At 36.8% G+C, this 12,677-nt stretch overlaps 1 protein-coding gene across 12 annotated transcripts in view; it reads right to left on the reverse strand.

The window, feature by feature from the left end:
* gramd1bb (GRAM domain containing 1Bb) overlaps nt 1-12,677 on the reverse strand; it is a 196,670-nt gene that overhangs the window by 35,863 nt on the left and 148,130 nt on the right. Inside the window, exon 1 of one of the 12 annotated variants that reach the window (XM_055174427.2) lies at nt 6,305-7,362. The exons of the other annotated variants lie outside the window; for them this stretch is intronic. Coding sequence (XP_055030402.1) covers nt 6,305-6,315 — 11 coding nt within the window. The 5' untranslated portion in view covers nt 6,316-7,362. Of the gene's footprint in view, nt 1-6,304; nt 7,363-12,677 lie in introns of those variants that run through there. 12 annotated transcript variants of the gene reach the window in all.

Genomic DNA, 12,677 nt, shown 5'->3' on the forward strand with positions numbered 1-12,677 from the left:
TCAGCCATCTTGATTGTTGTTGTTATGCCCCCAGAAGTAATTGAAACTTCACAACTTTATTGTCCACTCGAGGCCAGAAAATAAACAGTGACATAATCGATTATGGCACTTTGCTGCATCGATGCTGAATCGTGCATGTGCGCATTGCGATGCATTGCCGAATCGATTATTGTTGACACCCCTACAAAACACTGTATGAAAAACAAAGTGCAGATGATTGTGGAACAGCTTGGAAAACAGGATGGTGCTGATTTTAAAATAAAGAATGTATGAAAGATTATACAGTATTGTGCTCAAGTTAGCTTAACAGTAGCTTTTCACTAATGTCATTCATAGTGAAAAGTGGTAATGTTATTAGGGCTGTCACAGTGATTAAATAATCATCTCATCTCGATTGTTTGACCTCATCGCGATGATTTCAGATCACCACAATGATTGCACATCTCTTTAAAAAACACTGGGGGGAGCTGCAGCGCCTGTATAAATGAGACAGTATCAGATGGCGCTCCTTAACTTACAGTGTAACACGATACATTGCAAAGCCATTCAATACAGTGGAAAAGTGCAAAACTTTGATAAGTAGTATGAACTGTCAGGTAAAACATACATTTCCAAAACAGCAATTACAAATTTTGGGAAGTTAAGGATGCTATTCTTAAGTATTTGTAAGGAATTTATTTTTTTGCAGCCACTACAGACACGTGGTCCACCACTAATATGACCTTTTCTTGTATAGTCAGTATATTTTTATTACATTTTTATTTTAAGTTATTTTTCATACACTTTATTGTGTTTATTTCTTATGAAGAATTTTCAGTTGTTTTAAATTATGTTTTTTGTGTATTACAGTTTTTCTCAGTCGCTTTGGTGCATTTCTCACATCACTATTTACATTTGCACAACAGTTAGTTCAACCTCCACAACATTTAGTCATTTGTGCACATCATAGTAGCAGTTTCTCATTCCTTCAAACAAATTGCACATTTTGTACATGCATCAATTGCTTTCATACAATTCTCTGCTGTTTTATAACATTATCATTTGTGTATGTCATGTCAGTCAAAATTAACTATACTAAGTTGTGAATGCTGAATAGTCATTCCATATAAAACTAAGAGTCCTCATTTCATTGTTTGAGTTATTACATACAAAAATGTTGAACTAGTTGTCAAAATTGTCAATGAAAATTTTTTGAAATTATGTGGCCAGACAGAGAGGAATGTCTGGATGTGCATGAATGATTACAGTACTGTGTATGTTGTATGTTCAGTTTCAATATGTACTGCAATATTGTTTACAGTTGTGCACAGCTCTAAAGGGACTTTATGTTTGTTGTAAAGAAAGGGTGTATTTTTTTCTTTTGCACAAAGCTGTGAACAAATTCGAATTGCAAAGAGCATATGCAGTAAAAATGTGAAACATACATATTCAGTGTCTTGTACTCAGTTACCTCACTAAATACAGTAATGTGTAACTTTACTGTATTTTTTAAATAGCTGTGCAAGTAGTATATAGTGAAATAGTATATAGTGAAAACGTCTGTATGCACATCTCACGCATAAATTGTAAACTGTAGGAACAACTTCACTTTTATGTCTAAGGGATTTATGGTATGAAAATTTGCATATCATGATTATAGTGACCAAGTTATCATGGTAATCAATATTATCATGGTTTTGTTAAAATGAGATGGAAATGTTCAAAAAGAACTGATACACCCACTGAAAACATGTGAACAAGTTTTATATTGGAAAATCACAATTTAATATTTCATGTCCCTGAAATTAAAAAATCTGTCTAATAAGTTTATCATAAATTAATACAATACATTATCCCTTAAATGCCTTCTTGTGCAAAAAAACTGTTGCATGTGCGCCCCTGCGTCAAACTGATTCTGGCTGGACAGGATTTAATGCAAGTTTTCAAAATCACGGTAATCAAACACGGTTGAAATGATAATTACATTTTAAACGATAATACTAACCGTCAGGACATTTTATCGTGGTTAATCGTAAAAACGGTAGTCGTCCCATCCCTAGTCACAGATATGACTATGTTATCAAACGGCCATAAATTAAATACACTTTCTCCAGTTTTGAACATCGGTAATCATTGTCCCATTACAGGCTCTTATGTAACATCTTACATCACTACTAACCACAATTGTTATCACAATTGTACAACAAGGTCAACTCTACAGCTTCAGCAGGGCATTTAGTGTGTGTGTGTGTGTGTGTGTGTGTGTGTGTGTGTGTGTGTGTGTGTGTGTGTGTGTGTGTGTGCGCGTGTGTGCTCATGTGTGTTTGTGAGAGCTGATCACAGTGTTTAGCAGAAATCACTACCCACTGAGGGCTGTCAGGTGCACTGCTTTCTACAGTCTCATGTTAATCATAGCTTTACACCAGCAATCTAGTGGACAACTGAAAATCACTTCCTCTCAACTATCTACTTCAATTAACAGCCTGGCATAGTTTTGTGTTAATTTTGGTCATAATGTTTGGGGAAAAATAATTAGAAAGAGAAATTAAAAATAAAATCTCTTTATTATCTCTTGATTTTTGTTGGCTCAATGCTAATGGTGAATCGCGTCAATATATTTTTAAAGGACTGAGCTTGTTTAAGACGAATGTTAATATTGTAATGACAATATTATTTTATTTTATTTGTGTTTCATTTGTATCTCATACAGTATACAGTACATTACACTGTTAACTTAATTGTTTCATTATAAATGTTAGATATGTATTGCTAACACATGAAAAAAAGACTGTAAACAATGTAGTACTGAATTGCAAAGTTAGATCGTTAAACAGTTTTTCACCATTTCTGAGTTCAGGATTTTTTTAGGTAGGCCTAAAACATGGCTCGATGACACACACTTGAGCCACCACAAATTGCACCACAATCATAAGCATCCTTTCAGGTGGCAGCTTTTCCCCACCGCTTAAGAACAGAGAATGCTGCTTTTTTTCCAAGATTTTGATAACTTTTTTCTTATTAACTTAACTTGTGTTTTTCCCATCATTTAAATTTGTTTGGGTGGTTAATATCATGTTTTTTTGTGGTGTGACAAACTTAGCAATCATGTAATATCTGACTTTACATGGACTTTGAGACAATACGCAATTCATTTGTTTTAAATGTGTGGACCGTTGTTTTTTCCGCACAGTGTTGGTGCTTTCATTTTCTTTTGGCTCCACAAAGTAGGCAAAACCTGACCCACACGCACTACAACAGAGCAGACCATTTGTATGCATCTGCTGTCAGTAAACCTTCATTTATCACGTCACACACTGGTGGAGTGGTCTAACAATACTGCTGTACACTGTCTTTACTCCAGTCTGATGGCATCTATTCACCAATCAGATCTCATCAAAATATGCTGTTTTTCATCACAATGCGTTTCGTTCCATATTGCGTTAAAAGCTTAATGTGTAAGAGTATGAATTTATTTCTGTCTGAGGCGCATTCAAGCAGAGGGCCTTAAGAAGATCCTAAAATAATGGGAATGCCCCCCCCCCCCCCACACACATACACTTTTCTTGTGCTGTAGCCTGCCATGAGTGAATATGTTTCCATGGAAACAGTCAGCGGAGAACTGGCCAAGTTTGGAAGTGTTTGGAATCCAAAGGGGGTGAGAGAGAGAGAGAGTGTGTTATGTTAGATAATGAACGCTAAATGCTAAATATTCTCCTCTGAGTAAAAAAAGTGTGTTGATGTCATCAAAGATGTGCATAAAATAACAAAATAACTAAGAGAGTTTAATGCAGCCAAAAAACACAGCCTAAAACAAAGTCTGTTACACATACAACACCATAAATTGTGTGATATGTAGTGTGCTAGCATAATGTTCCCACATGCAGGTGGAATCCTGACATGACCCCTGCAGCATTAATGTTGCTATGGTAACAAGGGTGTTGTGAAATATTCATAGTATGCTGCTAAATATAACAGCTCTGCTCACACGACTCAACACAATCCAAAACACCACAAAGACATTTCATTCATTCATTCATTCTCATTTCATTACCATGGTGACAAAAGTTTGTGCCAAAATATGATTCACTTTATGACCATTTATTATTTGACCATTGCAAAACCATCATTTAAACATCAAAAGGGTTCAACTCTTCATTCTTGTCATTCTGTTAAATTTCTTTGATGGAAGTAGTGGATAATTAGGGCTGGGCAAAAATTAATCTAGATCAATCTCATACAAAATAAAAGTAATATTTTGCATAACATATGAGTTTGTGATGTGTGTAAATTAAATATTATGTATATTTAAACACACACACACACACACACACACATGCACGCACACACACACACACACACACACACACACACACACACACACACACACATTTAAGAAATAGAAATATATCATTTTTCTATTTATATATATATATATAATATATAAAACACACATGTGAATGTTTCTTAAATACATACATGAATGTGTGTGTATTTATATACATAATAATTACACACAGCACAAACTCATATGTTATGCAAAAAAATTACTTTCATTTTGTATGATATTAATCTAGATTAATCTATGCCCAGCTCTATGGATAATGCACTCTTAAAAATAAAGGTGCTACACAATGCGACCATTATTTTTTTCTGTATGGTTCAATTAGGAACCTTTAACATCCACAGAACCCGTCTGTTGCACAAACGTATCTCTAAATTATAAAATGGTAAGAAAGAAATGATTCTTTGAAAAACCTTAAACCACATCATTGCTGTGAAGTACCCTTTTTAACAACTTTATTTTTAAAGTCAATCTTGAAAATTGTTTCTAAACACATGTTAGAAATGTATAGCTGAAACACGGCACAACGACTGTAAACTATGTAGTACCGAATTGCAGAGTAAGATGGTTAAACAGTTTTTCACTATTCAGGATTTTTTAGGCAGGCCTACAAAGTTGGCTAGTTGATGCACTTGAGCTTACACAATCACGAGCATCCATTCAGGTTTTAGCAGTACTTAAAGGTGAAGAGAGACGGACACGAATGTGCGTGGTTTTAGAGCCGACATGCAGACACGCCCCCACCACTTGACAGCAGAGATTTTGATAACTTATTTTATTTACATGCCGTTTTTCCATCATTCACATTTGGGTGGGTGGTTAATAACGCACTTTTCTGTGGTGTGACAAACTCAAAACATTTAATATCTGACTTTACAGGGATTTAAAGTATGAGTACACCAAAATTCTAGTAAAGACACTACAATATGCTTTTCATAATAAATGTTTGGGAGGATTTACCAAGTAATGCATCCATCCATCTATTTACTGTCTGCAATAAACAAGAAATCAAATACAGTTACATTATACGAGGCAGTAAATGATCACCTAAACAGTAAATGATCTCACAGCCACATTGTCAAAGGGGGCCCAAAGCCCACCCAGCTTTGGCCCTTTGAACTATCACAGGACCAAACAACAACAGACCGGTCCAGTTTGCCATGGGAAGGTCTTTGGGCTGTTCCGGAAGGCTGTGTTTTCTCTGCAGTATTGGCTGAGCCTGAATAATGACCAACTGCCAGGACTCTAACTAAAACACACACACACACATACAAAAGCACTCAAGCTTTCTAATAGTCCATTAAAAGGAGTAACCAATCAGAACTGCACAATGTTATACAACATGTAAAAATAACTTTAATAGGAATAGGTCTGTTAAAGTAGTGTGTATGTTTATAAATGGGCCAGACCTCTATCACTCAACCTGTCTGTCTATCTATTACTGTCAACATTGAAATCTAAACAAAACCTGGTGCTTATGTACAAACAAGACACTATTTGTTTGGTTCATGACAAAAATGATCAGAATTAAATGTTGACAGCTGCATATTGCACATAAATGTATAAAAATTGTATAGTAAGACAATGGCACGCATCCAACTATACACAGTTAAAATGTACTAAGCTGTAGGTAAGCAGATGTGGGAGGTGTGAGGACCATATGGCCGTGTGCACCCGGCATGGACATACACCCAGCGTGGGTGTGACAGAGTCCATGTGCCACACCCAACTGATGCTGCCAAATCAAAACAAACACACACACACCTCGTATCTGAATGGCACATCTCGAAACGAGAAGAACGAATCAAAACTGATTTAGATGCTTTGAGACCACAACGCATCGATATAAACTCGCAAATCTCCCTCGGCTCGACAGGCTTATGCACACAAAGCCATTCAAAGAACCCTAACTAACTGCAACATATAATCTCGTAACCTTAAGATAAAATCTCTAATGACATTACAATATCCGTCAGGACTGACCTGGCTGCCATGTATCACAAATCCATTGGTCTTCGCAGCATCAGAAAAAGATGGATGGTTGGAGAGATGGAGAGGGAGAAGAAAAGAGGCATTTCCAAATGGATGAAGAAGACAGTATGGGTAATGAGCGATCTAGCGCTCTGCCTTCGATGGTATCCCTACCCCTTTCCTCATGCTTGTAGCGCCCGTCTCTCTCTCTCTCTCTTTCTCTCTGTACGACACCGGCTTTGTACGCATCTGAGAGCTCAAGGCACGGGAGAGAGAAACATCTCACGTGTTATTCTGAGGGGGTGTCGGAGGCAGACGATAGATAATGACAGACGTGGAGAGAGAAAGAGTGGAAAAGAGGAAGGTATGAAGGGTAGGTGAAAAAATGATGGATACAAAACCTAGCGTATAGAAATGAGAGAGAGAGAGAGAGAGAGAGAGAGAGAGAGAGAGAGAGAGAGAGATGCATTCTGGTAGCTCTTCGCTGTGAGCCAGTTGGCTTGTTAATTATTCATGCTTGATGAAAGAAACAGAGCTGACATCATTTACTTTCAGTTCACTTTACAGACCACACATACACAGTTACAAACCACAAATATTCCACAAAGAATGTAACATTTACAGTTTTACATAAAACATCTTGTTTAAAATGTCTATTGAAAATTAAAGATATCCATTAAAAAGTGCTATAAACGTTTATAATGCCACAGAAGAACCGTTTTTGGTTCCCTAAAGAACCATTTTGTGAAATGCTTCGGTCAAAAATGGTCCCAAGATGGTACACTTTAAAAAGGTCCTAATTTGTACCATTTCCATAATATTTATCAAAACTAAAGGTTTGTTTCTAACAAGCGGTAAATAAATGAAAAGATCTGGATTGATTACTGACCCATTAATAATGTGAAAATAATTGCTTTCGCTCTCAGCATTAGGGCAGGATCAAGTTTACGTTGACCTTTTATGACATTTTGAGCGTGTGCGCACAAGCAGATTTCCGAGAAAGATCAAAGCCAAGACATTTTAGAAAGTTTATAAAGCTTTCGGATATCTGCAAGACCTGGTTTAAATTGCTTATTTATATGGTAATCCAAATAAACAAGTTTCCCAGTTATCAGCACACATAGACATTGAAGATTATTACAGACTTTAAATTATGCCTTGCAGCTAAATGCATGAACTAATGACTGAAAAGTGCACTTTAAAGACTTATTTAGACACAAGCAACATATGAAGAGCTCAAATGTAGGACCCTCTAAATGCATCTGAAATGTTTTGTGTGAATGAGCATTTTTTTATCAGACTTTGGATTCTGCCAAAAAAACAATATTTCGGAATAGTTTAAGGCTGGTATTATGTGAATTTGAAGTGAAAGTTTGATGAACGTATAAAATGTGCCGAGAGCATTTAGCAAATATCATTATCTCATTTTGAATGAATGTGGCATTTAGCGGCTTTTACTGTACGTCTAAGCACTTTATACTGTATACAGCCGCAGAAAAAACTTTTCATTGGTCCCTTTCAGTTTTGCTAGATTTACTATTTATAGCTATGTGTTTAAGTAAAATTATATTTTTGTTTCATTCTGTCATTTACCAACAACATTTCTGCCAAATTCTTAAAGAGCACCTATTGTCCGATTTACATTTTTACATTTACTTTGGTGTGTAAGTGTGTATTAATACATGTTAGCTATATGCAAAAGATATAAGCAAACGATTACATGAGTTATCGTCTCCAACGTAAATCTCTTTTCTTGGACTACAGCAAACACACAGATTGTAGGCAACAATTTACTTCCTGAGATTGGTGATGTAGTAAAGACTGACTTTATCTCCTCCCGCTTTGGACTCACAACCTGTAAGTTAACTCTTGTTAGCAACCGAATCTTTCAAACATGGTAAGGAGCGTCATGTTTCAGTATTCCGACCAATCACAACTTACAAATTAGCTGGCCAATCAGGGACACAGAGCTTTTCAAATCGGGACAAAAATGTACGGTATGTGGAAAATAATGTGTTTTTTTAACCATGAACCACGCAGTGTTTTCCAATCTTCAACACTGCAGAGATAAGTTTAAAGGGCGTGTTGCAGGTTAAATTTTTCAACGAATTTGTGCAATTTGCTTGTTGATAATAAACATTTAAACTGTTATCCATTGTATTTTATGTTGTTGGGTATCACAAAACGGAATATAATACGAAAAAGTACATCCCCTTTCCCCCACAACGCACTGTATTACGTCACGTCGGGGAGAGAATTTACCAAAGCCGCCTTGAGAGCATTGTGACTAGAGAGACGAGTAAAGTACAGTTCTGATAGCGCAGATTATACATAAATACATAGATAGATAGATAGATAGACAGACAGACAGATGGATAGGCTAGTATAGAGAGACAGCCAGATAGCATAACGTTAGCTTAACTTTGTGTAGAAAGTAAACAGAAATTTACATACTCGTGCATGCTGGCTTGAGGGGGTCCATGATCCTGCTTGAAATTAGTGTTACTTTATGCAATCTTCAGCACAAACAGCATGTCAAATCCTGGAAGCTGAGTGAGGCACATCACATCTGTTCGCGGGGTCGACCAGCGACCAAAACGCACTGACTTCCTTACAGCCAGTAGCGGAGTGACAATTGGGAGAGTCGGGACTTTCCCGGTGGGCCGATCTGATAATAGTTATACATTTCGAGTTAACACCGTCTGGCATCGTGATGTGCGCCGGTTCCCGCAGCCCGCTGGTCAAACTGTGCAGCCTCTCTGCTCAACAAAGTATATAAAATTGCTCAACCTGTTCGGCAGGTCCAACCATGTACAGGAATTTATAAAAGTACGGTCATTAATGAGCGGTTCCTCCTCAAATGGCATAGACTTTGACATCATTTGATGTAAAAAGCCGCCGAACGTCTGTTTATTACAGTATATGCGGTCGGATCCGAGTGTGCTGCAGCTGCTGACCGCTGCTTCTGCGTATAAAATGATTGTGTGATTCGTTATGATCGCATAAACAATATAACAAAGCATATTTTTTTCCACAAAACAATATATTTGAGATATTATTTGATAAGTGTGGATTAAGGATGTTTAAAAATCTCTAGCCTGGTGGTTAGGACATGAATGGATCAAATCAGCAGATTTGCGAAGTTTTATTTATCTCCACATATTTCATAAATAATAATAAGCATGGTAACTTTGCAGTATAACACATTATATATTTCCTACGATGTATATATGATTTCCAAATTATATACGTAAGTATTAAACAGCAATAAATGTCTCATCTATCTCTGTGGCTCTGGCTGAGTCTTTCTCCACTTCTCCCCAACGTGACGTCATCGCAGAATTGCGTTAAAAAAAACGTTAATACCAAAAACGTAAAAAAAGGGGGTCTTTAAGACCATTTTTGAGACATTTTAAAAATGATATACATATCTTGAGTGATTTATGTACCCATTAATCTACAGTGGTGGTTAACCTGCAACACGCCCTTTAAAGCAACACTAAAGACTTATTGCTCTTTGCTCCCCCTACAGGTTAGAAGCGTAATTGTTCATCACCACTGTCGTAAATACTGCAACATAGCTGGCTCTGATTGGATTGTAGGTCTGCCGTAAAGCAAGTTTTTGTAGTTTTCACTCGAACTACAGGACCACTACCCAACGGTTGGAAACTTCTTTAGTGCGGTTTTGGCCGATAGAGGGCTGCAAAGCGAATGTGAAAGTGCCATTCACCCTGTTTTGAGTGGATGAACCACTGAAACTTTTTTGGAAACTTATTTTAAGGTAAAAAAATTATTTGGTGTTGCTTTAAATTCGTTTCTCAACAACAAAATACAAATGTTTTTTACATAGAAAAATAATTTTTTCTGACGCTGAAAAAATTGTCATGCTGAGCGTTTTACATTTTCTGTTGGGTGACTTTATGTCACTTCTGAGGTTTGCTTTGTTGAAATTCAACAGACGCTGGACTGAAATAATACATCTAGAAATGATGATTAAAGTCTGGAGTGGTCTCTTATTTTTCCCAGAACTGTATATATCTGGCAACGTATAACTAATATCGGGCCTCATTTTCCAGGTGTTTTTTTACAGCATTACAACATATAACAACTTTTAACAGAGACAAAACTGTAATGTTAACATCATTGGACTAAAACACAGAAATTTAAACAATTATAGTATCAGGTTGCAACATACAGTAGCAAAACTTTAAAAAGTAAAGGTGGTCTGAATACTTTCTAGGAGTGCTTTCTCACCTGCCTTATTTAGTGCAGTTGAATCATACTAATGTTCATTATCCCACTTATCCCGCAGTTTATTTGGGGAGGTGAGAATGCAGCAATCGATGCGGGTGCGACCACAAGCGGACCAAACAAGCGATACGCTTTCAAGTGAACTCTAGAGTGGTTTGTTTGTGGTGAGAATGTGATGGTTGTGAGATAGACCTAACTGCAAAAAAACACTGCACATTTTTGAACTAACCCAGCTGCTGTAGTCAGCTGCGATGTGGATTATAGGATAAGGTAGTGTTTGTTGACAGTAAGCATGAGCAACAAAAGCCTGATGGCAGCTCGCGGACAAACTTCACAGTTTGCAGTGCATCAAAACATCATTTTCAAGACGCCTCCGGACCTTATTCTCAAATGAATAGTTTGTCTAAAATGGTGTATACAAACTATGAAGTATATAACGACCACGAATACAATCAGAACGCATAGTCATCTCAATACATACATATAAACAACGGGCGTGCTGTCTGCTGTATTTTCCTCTTCTTTTGATTACTTCAGTCAGAATTTCCTGCACGTTGATTCTGACCAATCGAAAAGAAGTTTAGAAAAGACACATGTGGCCAAACAAGTGATTTTGATGTTATCACATGACTGCATTCTGGTTAGTTTCAACTGGTTCGGACCAGAGCAATCAGTGTGGTGTGAAATGGAATCAAAACTGCTTAAAAAAACTACAATGTATAATTTTTTTTTTTTTTTTTTTTCGAACTCTAGATGTGAAAGTCCCCTGAATGTACTGTACTGTATGTGTGAGAGTGAAGGTGTGAGTGTTTGTGTCCTATAGTAAAACTGTTAAATCTAAATGGTGGAGGGATTTTAGCTGTCAGCTGCCTTTGTTCGGTTTAAAGCGTTATCATGGCAACCTGGCCTTGGCAGGACACGACTGAGTCGGAAACTGCCAGTGACGGCGGCTATCGTGCAGGAGCCATATCCATGGCGACAGCGACGGCGGCCCACAAAGAGGCAGATCTGTGATTCTGAATGGAGAACTAAACTTGATGTATGACACAAACATGACACAAATGATTTGGAGACTCTGAAATGTGTGTGAAAGTAAAGACGAGAGAGCAAAAGTAAAATGTCCCACACCGAGTGCTTCTAAATATCACACAAATAGGATTTGTATTCTTTGCATAGTGTACTAATAAATGACAGTTTTACTATAGTGACATAATACATCTGTAAATACACAGAAACCAATTCATTATATAATGTGTAACAAAATCTCGGAATAAAGTCTGTTTATGACGTGTACGCGAATGTACGTACACGGTCGAACGTACAGCCTTGCAAAGTATAGTTTATTTGACTCATACATGTACGCAGAAATTTGACGCATGCGCATTGCGACAAATTGTCATTTGTGAGTGACTCATTACAATGAAACATGCCAAACACCAATGCCAAGTAAAGTGGCTTTCAATAGCAACACCACTTGACCTCAATGATTGAAGCAAAGGAGGAGTGGTCAGACCTGATGAGGTCACACAATACAATTTTAGTCAATCAACAAACAACTAAATTTAACAATATACAGTACTGTGTAAAAGTCTTAGGCCAACATGCTACCATTAGATTTGTTGTTTTTGCACTTGTACAGAATAGTGATCATATATAGTTATTTCTCAGTCTCTTTATTAAAATACAACAAGAAAATACAGGAAATGTGTATGTAGTATAAAAGCAGTATAAAAGTATAAGCTGAAGTGTCAAGTATTTAGGGTTAACTCCACTTTCTCGTGAGCAATAGCAGGCAGCTGCAGGATCTCTTAAACCTAAATGAAATTAAATCTTAATTTCTAATTCTAATCAAATGACTTCAGGACTTCAGTCTCCTCAAAAAACTCAAGATGTGTTTCGTGCCAAGAGATGTCACATTAAATACTGACTGATGCCTGGAGAAGACATTTAGTTCTGAAAATGGTTTTGTTTTTGATTTTGTGTAGCCTACATATTTCCTGTATTTTCTGTTTGTTTCTTAATTTGAAAAATAAATATGGATGGACAATAAAACTTTACTTAAACAACAAAGCTGGTGATGGTGGCCTAAGTCGTTGGCACAGTACTGTATATATATCATTTTATAAGTGGAGTG

The sequence above is a fragment of the Misgurnus anguillicaudatus genome, chromosome 15 (genome assembly GCF_027580225.2).
Source record: "Misgurnus anguillicaudatus chromosome 15, ASM2758022v2, whole genome shotgun sequence".
In the NCBI taxonomy this organism is placed as follows: Eukaryota; Metazoa; Chordata; class Actinopteri; order Cypriniformes; family Cobitidae; genus Misgurnus; species Misgurnus anguillicaudatus.